Here is a 15,595-nt window from a genome sequence, read left to right on the forward strand (position 1 = left end):
CTTTGAATTGTAATGTAAATATCAGATATGCGGGATGTATTTTCATTCACTGGACTAAATTTGGCACAAATATTCGATACACCTAAATTTGAATACTGGTGGGTTTGGGGGGTATTTATTTTGTCCTTTGGGAGTTGTTGCTGCTGGGATTTATAGTTCACCTACAATCAAAGAGTATTCTGAACTCCCCCAACAATGGAACTGAACCAAACTTGGCGCACAGAACTCCCATGAACAACAGAAAATACTGGAAGGGTTTGCTGGGCATCGACCTTGAGTTTTGGAGTTGTAGTTCACCTACATCCAGAGAGCACTGTGGACTCAAACAATTATGGATCTGGACTAAGCTTGGCACAATTACTCAATATGCCCAAATGTGAACACTGGTGGAGTTTGGGGAAAATAGACATTGACATTTGAGAGTTATAGTTGCTGGGATTTATAGTTCAACTACAATCAAAGGAAATTCTGAACCCCATCAACAATAGAATGTAATACAAATGTCTGGTTGCTCCTGACATGATAAATAAACAAATAAATAACAATAGAATTGGACCAAACACAGAACCCTCATGACCAACAGAAAATACTGTGTTTTCCTATGGTCTTTGGTGACCCCTCTGACACCCCCTCACGACCCCCTCAGGGGTCCCAACACCCAGGTTGAGAAACACTGCTCTAGATCTTCCATTTTGCCTCTATGGTCAAGTCTCTCCAATGTGATTCTGTGGCCAGCTTCCAGCAGAAATCAACCATAGAGTCATGACAGAAGACCTAGAAATTCTGAGAGGGGTGATTCTACAGGTTTTTTTTTTTAAAAAAGCAGCATTGGGGAGGCCCCGCAGGCTGCACTGGCAGTGGCAGCAGGGCTTCATGGGCCACGTTCTTCCTAGATTGGGAGGAGCCCCTGACTCTGCTTTGCAGAGCCCTAAAGGCTCCACAGAGCACAGCTTGAGAACCGCTGGTTTAGACAAATAATTCTCTTCTGGGTATTATATTTTTGTCAGTCTGTACCTATCATCTCTCTCTGTCTGTTGAGAGACACCCACCTGAGATCAGGCCTCATTTCAAAGTACAAGACCAGAGATTCAGGTTGGGTCTAAGGAAATGGTATTGTATTCCAGGGCATGCATAGTTCAAGAGGCAGCATTGAAGGTCAAAAGGAAAAGAGATGTGTCCTGTTGCCCAAAATAAGGAAGATGTGAAGTTCCAAAGGCAACAGTCAAAGGAGGAAACAAAAGCATAATGAAAAACAATAAGTAAGGCTGTAGATTCCTAAAGGCAGCAGTACAGAGGAAAAGAACAATATCATCAGATGGGTCTTTGTAAGCCTGGCTTGATCAGACCATGAAACGAGGCAAGGCAAAACTTTTTAATAAACTTGAGTGAACCAAAATTGGCCTCTGAGGATCAACCAACGAGAGTATCTACTAAAACATAGTAAAAAAATACTAGATCCTAAATGATATTCTTGCAGCCACCATAGAGTTCTGTTTGCCAAATAGAGAAACCAGGTTAACCTCCAGATGTGCCATTCTACCAGCAGGCTTTCTATTTCAGGCAAGGATTGTATGTCTTGCATCAACCCTGGGACATAAATAAAGTCAAAAAATAAAGTAAATTTACATCTAAACTATGGGAAGATTTTTGCTTTCTAATTTAAGACGACCTTATGACTCAAACACTATTTTGTATTTTATTGAAAGAGGAAAAAATGTTTATAAGCAAAGCAATTAGGAATACTGAGAAGATCACTTTTAAGAACTATAGCCAAAAGGCACCCAAAATTTCTAATAGCACATTGGATTAAATAGTCTTGTAAACACTGGGTAGATGTTCAAAACAAAGACACCGAGCTTGTGGAGAAGGAAATGGTATTTCACCTGGCAATGCCACTCATGAACTCAGTATATCAGCATGTATGGGTGCAGTTTGGAAAAAAATATTGTGGAAGTCACAATCAGGACCAATGAATGTGACTGAGTCCCAGTCCCATGTTCCACAGACTGAAGGTCTGCACAGGGTTATTACCAAAATAACATCAGAGTGGCATAATGGTTACTGTGGGATTAAGACTTGGGAAATCCAAATTCCCTGCTGAGCCCCAGACCTTGAGAGAAAGTTTGAAATACCCCCCACAGGGCTGCTGTGAGGGTAATGCAGGAGAGACTGTACACAGCCTTCAGATTATGAGAGGAAAAGTTAAATATAAATGTAATGAACCAGAAAACCAGAAAACGTTTAGAGGGCTCTGAAATATCTACAAAATTGTAGGCTTTATTTTGGAAGGACGTCAAAGAAGTATCCATAACAATAATTAAGTAGCTTGATTTCATCTTGTTATATGCCTTCTAGGCAATTCTGATTTATGGCAATTCTATTATAGGGTTGTCTTGGCTACAGTAATTATATTCAGAGGTCTGCCAATGCCTTTCTCTAAGGCTGAAAAAGCATAAGTCAGTGAGTTTCCATGGCAGAACAGGAATTCCAACATTATTCTACCAGAGTCCTAGTCCCAATATTCACACCACTACACCACAATAGCTGTCAGATTTCATCCTCTTGATAGAAAGTAGCCATTGGATTAACACAAATAGTATTCTTGAGCCTGATGAAAGTATCAAATTATTTCTTGAACTGTTTCAGACTTTAAAGATGTATCAAATGAAAATATATGAGCCCAAGATACTAGAATAGCAGTTTACAAATAAAATGATAAGAATTTTAGCATTGTGTATTCTTTTGATTTTGTATAATAAAGTGGTGCTGTTGGCCTTGCTGACTCTTCTTCCTGATAGCTTTAGATGTGAGCCTGTGTTGTCTATTTCAAATTGTCAGGAAGAATATGAATTATTTGTAGTTAAATGGCTTTCTTATTCAATTATATCTGTAATGATTTCACTGTCGCACAATATCCAACACAATTGCCATTTGTCCCTAAGTGATTTCTAGAGAATTCTGGTCACCGCAGTAGGAAGCTGGTGAAAAATCTCCATTGTTTACATTCCTCTTGGTTCTGCCATATTGTTTTATTTTTCTACTGTGCATGAACCACCACATTCATTGGAGGGCATAGATAAAATAAGCACAGCAGATTAAGTGGAAAAATAATGTATTAAAAAGCTTTAACTCTTTGTAAAGGAAAAGAACATCCTTACAGAAAATCTGCTATATACTACCCACCTCTAATAGATGCTACTGACAGTAAAAGTTGTAGGTTCTTGTGGCTATAGGGCCATGTTCTAGAGGCATTTCTCCTGACGTTTCGCCTGCATCTATGGCAAGCATCCTCAGAGGTAGTGAGGCCTGTTGGAATTAGGACAATGGGTTTATCTATCTGTGGAATGGCTGGGGTGGGGCAAAGAGCTCTTCTCTGCTGGAGCTAGGTGTGAATGTTTCAACTGACCACCTTCATTAGCATTTGAAGGCCTGAATTCAAATTGTTAAATCACTCACAGTATTTTTGACCTGCCCTTCTTATGAAGAAACCTTGTGTGGTAACATAGTCTGTTCTTTCCACATCACTTTATCCTGACACATTTGAAGTACAGTTACTTTAGGTTGTAGGAGGGACTACCTAAATATTATCCAATTATGTACATGTGCTTATCTACAGACAAAAAAAATGAGTGCACTGACCTCTTATTGGCTGCTATCCAGATACACAGCATTCGTGACAATTCACATCGCAGCCAGTTGTTTGGACTTTAAAACTTTTTTAAAACTCTGCATTCTGGCCAGAAATACACTAGTTGGTGGGAGGTAATGTGGATCAGCAGGCCATGTGATTTTTTTCATCAGAAAGTAAACTTAGTCTGTGGTAGCCCCCCACCCCCACCCCCACCCCCACCCCGGACTCTGGAATACCTTCCCAAAAGAGACTCGATTAGCTCTCACACTTCAATCCTTCCATTCCAACCTGAAAACATGGATGTTCAGGCAGGCCTTTCACCTTAAGTAGGCTGAATGGGCCCATATGAAGCTGATACTTGGCACTTTGTGAATTGAGGGCAGTTAGTTTTTTTTATTGTTGTTTTAAAATTGTATTATTTTGATTTTATGCTACAGGTGTTGACGGGGGTTGTAGTTATAATTCTATGTGACTTGTTTTATACTTTTGTACCGTTTTTACCTGTTGTATGTTATATGTGCACCCTGGAGTGTCTTGTAAGCTGCCCTGAGTCCCCTTGGAGAGATGGTGGCGGGATATAAATAAAGATTATTATTATTATTATTATTATTATTAGTAGTAGTAGTAGTAGTAGTAGTAGTAGTCATGGTTGAACTTATCATTTTATATTCACCATCAGTATTTTTAAAAGAAAATTGTATGCAGATATTGGACTTGCAGATCAGTATAGCGGTCTATCAGTGTTAATGCACCCCCCAAACAGAATGGCTAAAGGCAACTTAGGTTTTTTTTTTTTTTGTCGTGTCAGGAGTTGCTCCTGTTGTGAGAGAATTGGCCATCTGCAAGAGCGTTGCCCAGGGGACGCCCGGATGATTTGATGTTTATTATCATCCCTTGTGGGAGGCTTCTCTCATGTCCTCGCATGAGGAGCTGGAGCTGATAGAGGGAGCTTATCCGCCTCTCCCCGGATTCGAACCTGCGATCTGTCGGTCTTCAATCCTGCCAGCACAGGGCTTTAACCTACTGCACCACCAGGGGCTCCTTGGCAACTTAGGTGGAAAATAGGCATAGTTGCATGCATGATGGAAAGAGGGAAAAAAATGAAGTGACTAATGTCCTGTGGCCGATAATGCAAATGAGAGTTTTCCAAAAGCAAACTTGCATAAAGGTGGGTTCGTCCAGGGGACATGTGGCTACTTGAGACAAACTCACATGAATGTGTGTGCAGGAAATAAGATTTTTTTTCAGGTGTAGACACTGCCAATGTGTTGAATAGTGTCGGGACTATCCTCAGACAGATCACCAGCAGCACTCCTTCTCAAATCCCAAAGGACATAGAGCAGTCATTTGGATACAAGACAGGCTAGTTGGGAGGTGGGGTTCAAAATGAGAAGGTTGTTCTCCAAATATGAATTTTTGTCCCCAGGGTGATATGCTGAAATTAATTAGAACCTAAGATACTTATATTTGCAACATTATATTTGATAATTTTGTCTGAATGCTGTAATTCCTAAATGCATATCTGAGGTTTTATGTTACAGCAAAACCTGAAATCCAAGAAGTGAAAGAAAATTTTATTTGAGAGTGCTACCCCGCCCCCCCCCCCCCCCCCAAACACATCCTCATGCACCAGAAAGAAGAAATCTTGATTGCTTCTTCCTCTTTATCTGGTAGTGACAATGGAATTAAAAATAGATTTAAGAATCTGCTGCCTAACACAGATTTCTTACAATGCACAAGTCCTGAATGATTTGTTCACTATATCATCCTCCTGAATCTGATTAAAGCATTTTGGGATCATTATATTTTGTACATTCGTAGCAGTTTGTACCATTTTCTGTTTGCTTATCTGTTGATCTTATCTAATTCCATTAATATATGAGTATCCTATCGCATTTTGCTTGAAAATCTATTATCAACTACACCTGATAACTCCTCAAACATCCTCAATAAACAACCTAATAGCTTTGCTGGGTGATACTATCTTGTAATTCATCATTCTGTTTGTACAATGCCCAGGCAGTCATCTGGGTAAACTCTGGGTAAACCCAACCATAGGGCCTGAGGGTGCCACTGCATTCATGTACAGGCAGTTCCCAAGTTACAAACAAGACAGATTTTGTAGGTTTGTTAAGTTGCATTTGTTTGTAAGTTGGAACAATACATTTTTAAAGTGTAACTCCAGCCAATATTATATATATATTAGCTTTGAATAGCACAAAAGTTAACACCCCTAGTGATTTTTTTGCCAACTGTGGCCCTGTTCAGAAGATTTCACCTCATTTTCTGTCCTCCTAAGTATATTTAACTAATTGGGAATATTAAATTAATTGGCAGTTATGACTAAAATTATTTGATTAGATTTTCAAAAATTTGGCTTGTTGTGGAAAAAAGGATTGGTGATAAGCTTCAGCTTTTTTGTTTTTGTTGTGTCAGGAGTGATGCCTGGTGTGAGAGAATTGGCTGTCTGCAAGGACGTTGCCCAGGGGACGCCTGGATGATTTTGATGTTTTTATCATCCTTTTGGGAGGCTTCTCTCATGTCCCCGCATAAGGAGCTGGAGCTGATAGAGGGAGCTCATCCGCCTCTCCCCGGATTCAAACCTGCGACCTGTCAGTCTTCAGTCCTGCCGGCACAGGGGTTTAACCCACTGCACTACCGGGGGCTCCTTGAGACACCTTGAGAAAGCTTCAGCTGAGACACCTTTTCCCTGTGATAACTCTTTCAGGAGTGATTTTCCCTTCCTAGGGAAATATCCCGCTCATTTCCTGTTGTCTCACCCATACTTAACTATGAGTCATTTTTAAGTCGGATGTTTGTAACTTGGAGAGTGCCTGTACATTGTTCTTTTGAAATTGATCAAATCAGGTATTCATAGTTTTTAAAAAGCTCATTATCTATTTAGAGAAACAATCAAGTAGCCATAGTTGTTACTTCTATTAGTGATTTTTAAACATCCATGCTAAGTGGCCCAGTATGTTCTAATATTTCAATATGTTGCACTTGTAGAAGCTGTTACATAGGAGATTTAGCCTATGATTTGTTTGGCTCATTACATGACAATCTCAAATATTTCTATTTATTAGTCCCATTGTGCTTGGTAATTTACTAGAATTTCCTTCAGTTGCATTATCTGCAACAACAGCTAAGAAAATTCAGGAAATTGGAGAATGGGGCAGTCAATCGCAAATATCAGTATTTAATTTGAAAATAAGTGAAAAATTTGTTGTGGTTTAATACTTTTGTACAATGAGAACTGTAAAATTCAGCCACCAGTATTTGTCATCATGGAACATGTAACAACGTATACATACAGGATCAAAAGAGAAGTAATGAAATGCTGGTGGCAATATGAGCCCATTGGCAGGTCCTGACTGAGTTAAGGATGCATTGTTTCGCTTATCAGTTCTGTCAAGCTTGTTTTGCAACAGAGCTGTAGAACCTAGAATGTTATTTATGTGACTAGGTTTCTCAGTGTAGAACGTCCATACGAACACCCCCCCCCCCCCCCCAAATATTTGTCATGAAAATGAAATAAAAAGCTTGTTTCTATTTACTGAGATATTCTAGACTGTTTCTCGGTTATCAAATGTTACCAGTGTGCTTTTTGAAAGTAATGGCTAGACATTTTTCCAAATCTTGCAAGGGTGGCATGTGCAAATACATCTGTAACATGTTCTCCTGTGTACACAAGTGTGGTTGGAGGCTTGGACAGCGGAAGCATTAACCTTAAGAGGGCTAAATCCAGATCTCCTCTTGACGTAGGCAGCGCAGATGGAGAATTAAAATTCTTCAAGCCCTTAAGCAAGCTCTGGAAAAGGAACTGTGAAAAGATGGCTTGTCACTGATTAGGTGATAAGCTGCTAACAGAGGTAAGTGGATTTTAATGGATGAAATAGATAGGTCACCACCTTGTAGGTGTAACATCAACAACTCCTAAAACAAGGGCAAACAAGCTATCCAAAGTGAACATTTCAAGTCAACTCCTTTTATTCCCCTACATTTTTGGCCCTCAGAAAGATGCCTATCTTTCCCCATTACCCATGTATTTATTCTACTTCTTAGTCTCCTGTCTTGTGCAACAGCAACCTGTGCTTGCAATATTTCCATCCTGTTTGTCATGATCTTCCCTTTTGACATATTAATTCCTTGCCAATGTTTTCTTAAGGAACTAAAAATTCCACAAACCTTACCTATTATAACTCAGCTTTCTTTCAGACTTGTTTCTTTTATACAAAGTAAATAATATTCCCACAAGAATACTGAAGATAAATGATGCAGATTCAGAACTATGATAAAGTACAGAAAACATCAAAATGACACAATTAGAAAATTTGAGCTTTGATTAAAATATTCTTTACTGGCCATCATATCTTTTCATAAGGAGCATGTGCAACTGTGTTGTTTATAGTAGTTAATATAAAATCAGAACACATAATTGCAGTGACAGAAGAACAACAAAACTGCTGCACTTCCTGTCCATGATTCCTAACTGGCTAGCAATGTAAAGAAAAAAAAAGAAACTGCGGTGACATACACATCTTGGCAACTTCTTCCATTGGTAGGATCATCAGCTGAGGAGTCAGATGCATGAGCTCCTGACCCACCAAAATCAATTTCATTACATTACACAATATGTTGAATAAGTATAGTCTATTAGTAGTTGTTGACTATTTCACAAGGCCATGGTTATTGCTCCAATGTAACTTGAGAATTCTTCCCAGCATGGTTGCAGAATACTGCAGCATGCCATCAAAAATGTTCACCATTATAGTGACATTTGAAGATCAAGCACACAAAATTGTACACAACCAGTCTCCACACTCTGCTTCAAGTATCACTGCCCTGTTATCAGTGTATGCAGCAGCTATCATGTCAAGATGGTATGAAAACAGACTCCCAAACTATCCCACATTCTAGGAACCAAACAGATGTTCCTCATGTGTTAAGTAAAGATGCATGAAGTAGCCCATCACATTATGCCATTGTGTAGATATATTAACTGCTTTGTATATGACCTGGAATAAACATTTTTGCTCTTTCCATGCATACATGTATTAAAATGCACACACTTGCATTTGATTTAAATTTCCAGACCAAAAAGCCAATATAAAACACTAACGTATTCACCTTTTGAATATCACTTTGTCATTGTCCTGTGTCAGCTACACTTGCAATATAATCTTTATCATTAATTACTTTAAGTTTATAACAATATTTCTTTTCCATGGTAGCATGATGTATTTACTCATAAACATCATTGAAAAGTGTTTATTTTCAAATATCTCAAAAAACATACAGACAAACCCTATAAAAAAGCACAACTCCCATCCCAAAGTTCATGCCATAAATCTGGGAACTGAACAAGAAAGTCTCATCCTCGTAATCAGTTTGTTCTACAGCAAAAGGCATGAATAGGCTTTAGACAGTTTTTTATGTTTGGCAGCATAAGGCCAAGGCGAGTCTCAGAAGTCCTGTTGGATGTTTTCTTTGTTGGCTTCCCCATGTTGCTGCTTAATTTGAGAAATTTCATTTTCCAGCTGCACAATAGTTCGTTCAATCTCATAGTTTTTACTGACAAGAGACACCCAACTGGAGGGAAAACACAGAAAAATATACTTAAATCACTGTTTCCTTAAAGTTATGCCATTAACAAGAACATCAGATGGTAGTAAATGGGATGCTAAAAAGATTCTTAATAGGGAGGGAAATGGATAGGATGGAAAAGAGGGCGACAACTAGAGGGGAACAAAACCAAGGCAGATGTTTAACATAAATATATATGTACAGAAAGGAAGATGAGAAAAGACAGGACGAGATGGTTTCAAAATTATTATAAAATCAGTAATGAGCAGAAGTGGAAAGCCATGCAAAGCAGGTGAATGCAAAAACTGATACCTTATCACTGTTTTTCATTCTCATGCTAAAGACCCATTTATCTGCCTGACCTTTGTTGCAGATGTCGTTCTGTTTCTCACAAAATTTGTTTTTAATGTAAACGTGATTACTCATGATTTAAACCAGAAAAAAGGTTTATCACTAGATTATATAGGGCACAGCAGACCAGTGTATAATCCAGTATTTCTCATTAGGCCACATGGACATATTTAAACACACATATGATGCCTGTAATTGCAACTGTTTGGGGTAAGAGCACAAGATGTGCTTCTTGGTACACTCCAATGTGGTACACTCTATGTGTTAGCTCAAGCTAACGTAACTCTGCTTTGTTACTATAGGAAGAATGATATGAGGTATTTTAAAGAAATCTTTTCTGAAGAACTCACAAACTTTCAGCTATGATAGATTTAAAAATATATATTCCTTGAACTTCCTTTTCGCAGTCTGTAGAAACAGCACTGCTTTTCTAAACTCTCTCTCTCTCTCTCTCATATCTATAGATAGATAGATAGATATATTCTATGATAACACACATAAGGATCAGTTCTGCAATGGCACTGTCTTCAATCACAAAACAAAGTACACAAGTCAAGGAATTAGTCTTGCTGCTTCTCAACTGAGTAACACAGATATGTTTATTGAGGAGCTTCTAGAGACAGAAAAAATTGCACTGTTAAGTTCTATCTACTTACGTTGACTCCATCTCCCGAAGTTTAGCACCTGCTGTGAGCTGCATGTTCTTCCGCTGCCAGTTAAGGTCCTGAATGTGTTTTCTGGAAGAAAAATACAATTAAGAAAACCACTGCTAGAAAGTGTACATTCAGGACCCTTCCAGTTTGCCACCTTGACCAATCCCCACACCCAAAGCCATGCTGAAAACCAGTATATTTTGAAAACTAATGAGCAAATTAGAACAATTTGATTTAATTAGATCTAAATGAATGTCTAAGTTTGGTAATACACCTAAGCTAGGGTTAATGAGATTCTAGCCAGTAGAAGTCCAGAATCTGACCTGCACCTACTAGCAGGTTTAGTACATGTCGCAATAAACCAGATAGGAGAACTGTAATTCAGCAACTTCTGGAAAGGTGCAAAATGTGAATACAAAAATATAGAATTCAAGATATATATAGACTGTTCTTTCCCCCACCTCTCTATATATATCTAGCAAAACTGATATACATTGAAATCCTAATTATTCCAAGTCAGACAGAAAAGGCTGAACTTACCTCAAACTCTGTAGCTCTTTCTGTGCTTGTTCAATCATATGAACTAAATGTCTGCAAAATAAAGATTACATAAAATAAATATTTAATAACAAAGAAGTAAAGTAGGCCACTGATGCTAGTCAACCAAAATCAGATTTTGAACTCATTTTCCTGTTTACCTTTAACTGAATTGTACTTTTTTGTACATAGAATGAAAAAAAAATCAAATAAATGTAGTACATTTGACACATAGCAGTCATATTTAAGTTTTATTTAGTTTTTCCATTAACTTGTAATAATAGTGTTCCTTTAACATAATGTCAAATAAACAAACCATTTTATATAGGTGAAAGACAGTAATCACAAAAGCATTATTATAATGCAAAATAACTAGCATTTTTTAAATTCCTTTCTTCTCAACCCCCCCCCCCCAAAACTGGATTTGTGTTCTCACAAATGTTTGTTGAATCTTCCCAGTTTAAACGTGAATTTAATGAATTTAATTTTAAAAATCAGCAACAAGATACTTATTCTTGACTTGAAATATGAGTTTCTAACAAATAAGTTCCAGTCTCAATAACTAAAATGTGTCACACCTTCCATTATACAGCCATGAGAGTACTATATATAAAATGACCCCCTACTGTGGTTTATTATTTTCCAAACTGGCAGCTCATCATAATCATATTGGGGTGTAGAAAAGGCAGCAACGATAATACAGAGAACTGGAAACAATTATAAATCTGGCATGGGAGTCATGTAACTCTCCAAAAACTTTAGGATTTCACACCTTTTGACTATCAATTTGGAAGGTAAATGTATCAAAGGCAGCTGTGGTATATTTGCCTTCCAAAGCTTTTCAAGCAACTCCTGGAGACCATGAAAAACTTACTCATTATATACTTTCCAGGCATTGCAGCCATACTGAGACATCAACTCCAAATTCTCAATTCGAACTGCCTGGTGTTCCAGCTGAGCCATTGAGTTATTAACACATTCTTGCCATGCTGTAATGTCATTCTTCTGCCCAGAAGAGGGTGCAGGCAGTTCATACCTGAAGCCAAAGCAAGAGAAAGACTACTGCCCTCAAACAAAAATGCAAGTATTTGTTTTAACAGATTTGCGACACTAATTCTGATCATGACTCATTTTTATTACAATTTTTTTTACACATTATCAGTTTTGAACAATGCTTTACAAACTAAATATTATTTAAAATTGGAGATTACAGTAACAGACATATGCTTTCCGAATTGCACAAGTATCACTCAAAGCTGACTGTCTTCAACATAACAATCCTTAAGGCACAAAACTTTAGATCTATCCTCTTATTTCAGTAGAGTAGACTGACATCATGAGGCCAGAACTGGAATGCCGCTTTTAAAATATTGTTTCCCAAAGTCTCAGTCTCTATACCCAAGCCTCAGTCTCTATACCAGTGGTTCTCAACCTGGGGTCCCCAGATGTTTTTGGCCTTCAACTCCCAGAAATCCTAAGAGCTGGTAAACTGGCTGCGATTTCTGGGGACCCCAGGTTGAGAACCACTGCTCTATACCCAACATGTTGCCTTAGCATGGATGGTGCACTTTACTTCAGAATTTAACACTTACCTCTTCATACTCAGCAGTTCTATGGGTTGCCGGGCTGCAAGACGCTCAAACTCATTCCGCATTATTTCAGTCTATGAATCAAATTTACAGGATATAGCTGAGACCAGGAAGATATTGCATGGAGATTGTAATTATGACTGCTTGTGAAAAACTTTTGACAATTCTAATTTAAATGCATACATGGACATGAACAATGGCAAAACACTATTTTATCAACCATAGCTACTACTTAAAGTAGGAGAGACCCTTGGTGTACCTTCCTATAGATTCCTGACATAGTTTCAAATGATCCAAAGACTGAAATGCTTTTGGCCTTTATCCAGATAATGGAACAGTACCCAGAAGTTTTTCAAGAGGTGTTTTTTTTGGTTTTTTTTTTTGCATCTCCATACATACATTATGGATACTCTTTCCATTAGAAGACGGTTTGGGACCCACCTACCTTTGTGACTGCATCTCCTACCACAAACCTGCACGATCTCTTCGATCTTCTGGAGAGGCCCTTCTTTTGCCTCTTCCTTTATCGCAGGCTCGACTTGTGGGAACAAGGGAGAGGGCCTTCTCCGCTGTGGCCCCACACTTCTGGAACTCGCTACCTGGGGAGATCAGGCAAGCCCCTACCCTAGCAGCCTTCAAGAAACATCTAAAAACTTGGCTCTTCCAATGTGCCTTCAGAGAGTGACCATTCAACCCATTTGTTTGTTTCCGCCTACAGTTGTCCTCATGATAAAGCACCTTCCCCTGTCCTTTATAGAGGCCAAAACTCCACTGCTCCTCCTTCTTGGGCTCCTTTCTCACAAATACACTTTTTTATTTCTATCTCACCCAGGGTTTTAATTTTTTAACATTTTATCTCATACATCTGGCCCGCCCTTTGTATTTGATTTTACTATGCTATTTTATACTATTTATTTTATTTGTTGTTTTATATATTTTGTTGTAATGTATTTCTCTGTTGTTTTGTGTCTATTTAGGTTGTATTATTTTTGGGCTTGGCCTCATGTTAGCCGCCCTGAGCCCCCTTTAGGGAGATGGTGGCAGGTTATAAATAAAGTTTATTATTATTTATTATCATCATTTGACATTGGTGGCTTTTATATTAGTCAAGTCATGCAGTTTATTACCCTAAAAGTGCCCATTTAAACCTCTGAATTTTCTTACTTTATTATTATAAGACATTTAAGTATTTCATTGAAAGGAAATATTACATCACAAATAAAATCCTTCATTGTCTCAGCAGATGGTTCCTAAAAGGCTTATGCCACAATACTTCACTTCACCTTATTTCTTAATTAGTCACTCTCCACCAAGGTGCTCCGAGCGACTTACAATCTAAAATAGCATTTATACAATATAAAAACATTCAACATAAAAACATTCACTTGTTTCTAAATTGTGTTCGTTTAGGAAATGCAAACGGGGTGAAAATAAATGTAACAACAACAAGGTGCTTAAAGAACCTTTTGGGGAGATGTTTTTTTTCTTTCTTTCTTTCTTTTTTTGCTACCGGGCTCAATTCAAAGTGCTGGTCTTGGCCTATAAAGCCCTAAATGGTTCTGGGCCAACTTACCTGTCCGAATGTATCTCCCCTTATGAACCATCAAGGACCTTGAGATCGTCTGGGGAGGCGCTGCTCTCGGTCCCGCCTTCGTCTCAGATACGTTTGGCGGGGACGAGAGACAGGGCCTTCTCAGCCCCCCCCCCCCCGCTATGGAACGCCCTCCCTAGAGAGATTAGATCTGCTCCCTCCCTCCTCACGTTTCGGAAGCAAGTCGAAACATGCTTGAGCAAGCATTCTCAAACACAGAGTAACGGATATGGATAAATGATATAGGAATGGACCATTGACGATAGAACTGGACAATGCTTGACAATAAGGAGACGCTAATGATGTTGTTTTTATTGTTGTTGTGGTTTATGTAATTGAAATGTTTTAAAATGTTCTATGATACTGTGTATACTGTTTTGTTGGAAAGCTCCTTGAGTCGCTGATAGGCTGAGAAAGGCGGTATACAAATACAGTAAGTAAGTAAATAAATAAATATTTTGTTGTTTTGTGTATCCTTTGTCAAGAGATAAAGCAGGGTATAAATAAACATCGTAGTAATAATATCACACCAATGCCTCCACAATTTCTAAAGAGACACATAGCCTTGCATAGAAGTGGGAATCTTTGGACATCTCCAAAGCAGTGCCTCCCAAACTATTAAGTCTTTTTGATGTTTTGAACTTCAACTCTCAGAAGCCCCTGCTGCCTTGCGACTTGATAAGGTATTCTGGGACCTGAAGTCCAAAACAACAGCTCTCTAAAACAGGCATGGGCAGACTTGGGCCTTCCCTCCAGGTGTTTTGGACTTCAACTCCCACCATTCCTAACAGCCTCAGGCCCTTTCCTTTTTCCCCTCAGCCGCTTAAGCGGCTGAGGGGGGAAAGGAAGGGGCCTGAGGCTGTTAGGAACGATGGGAGTTGAAGTCCAAAACATATGGAGGGAAGGCCCAAGTTTGCCTATTCCTGCCCTACAACAATTAAGAGGTTCTCCTGATCCTTGACGTGAGGGAGGAAGCTGCAAACCGGTCTCCTAGTCAGGCCTTCCTCACCTCAAAAGCGCCGTAGTCAGGCGCCGGCAGGTAACTGAGGTAGTTCTTGGTGGGCCGGTACCGCCGCGTCTCCTCCTCGACCAGAGCCCCGGCCTGCAGAGAGAGACAGAGAGAGAGACAGGAGGGGGTCACCTCCTTGCCCCTTACGCCTCACCCCTCGCCCGCCCACCGGCGCCCCACTCACCGCCTCCCGCACGCCGGTGGCCTCGTAGCCTTGGTCGAAGTAGGGCAGCGCGTCGACGGCCACCTCTCCCGCCACCAGGCCCGGCCCCGACATACTGCTGTGTCTCCTCCTCACGCCGGCGACTCAACTCTCACCGCGCCTGCGCTGTAGCCCGGGCTCTCCACCGCGCCTGCGCAAACGCAGCAACCCGGCGCATGCGCAAAACTCGACAGCCCATTCTTTTTTTTTTCTGAGTTAAGATTTTTATTGGTTTACTAGCCGTCCCCTGCCACACGTTGCTGTGGCCAGTCTTGTGATCTGGGAAATAGAGTAATTAGAAAGTGTTGGTTTCTAATATTTGTAATTTCTTTATGCTTGTGGGTAAACAGTATTTCTTGCTGTATCTTTTGTCAGTGTTGATATGGAGATTGTCTGTTTTGTCGCAACCCCCAATGGGGCTGCAGAGCATTTATAGTAAATGGAAT

General features: G+C 39.4%; 1 protein-coding gene across 1 annotated transcript; it reads right to left on the bottom strand.

Annotated features, from left to right (window-relative positions):
• Positions 1-8,886: 8,886 nt before the first annotated feature.
• BCAS2 (BCAS2 pre-mRNA processing factor) lies at positions 8,887-15,275 on the bottom strand. The gene is made up of 7 exons (XM_060772578.2): positions 15,132-15,275; positions 14,948-15,040; positions 12,351-12,421; positions 11,633-11,794; positions 10,762-10,812; positions 10,225-10,305; positions 8,887-9,223 (listed from the first exon to the last, which is right to left on the bottom strand). Exons 1-7 carry the CDS (start codon positions 15,222-15,224, stop codon positions 9,097-9,099), a joined length of 678 nt encoding a protein of 225 aa, XP_060628561.1. The 5' UTR covers positions 15,225-15,275; the 3' UTR covers positions 8,887-9,096.
• Between the last annotated feature and the right edge of the window lie 320 nt (positions 15,276-15,595).

Source organism: Anolis sagrei, chromosome 4 (genome assembly GCF_037176765.1).
Source record: "Anolis sagrei isolate rAnoSag1 chromosome 4, rAnoSag1.mat, whole genome shotgun sequence".
In the NCBI taxonomy this organism is placed as follows: Eukaryota; Metazoa; Chordata; class Lepidosauria; order Squamata; family Dactyloidae; genus Anolis; species Anolis sagrei.

Excerpts from the sequence above, each read along its gene's own strand:
- BCAS2 (XM_060772578.2), bottom strand. The coding sequence starts at position 15,224 with ATGTCGGGGCCGGGCCTGGTGGCGGGAGAGGTGGCCGTCGACGCGCTG. Across the intron at positions 15,041-15,131 it reads CCACCGGCGTGCGGGAGGCG|GCCGGGGCTCTGGTCGAGGA; the intron begins GTGAGTGGGGCG and ends CTCTCTCTGCAG. Across the intron at positions 11,795-12,350 it reads GAACTGCTGAGTATGAAGAG|GTATGAACTGCCTGCACCCT; the intron begins GTAAGTGTTAAA and ends CTTTGGCTTCAG.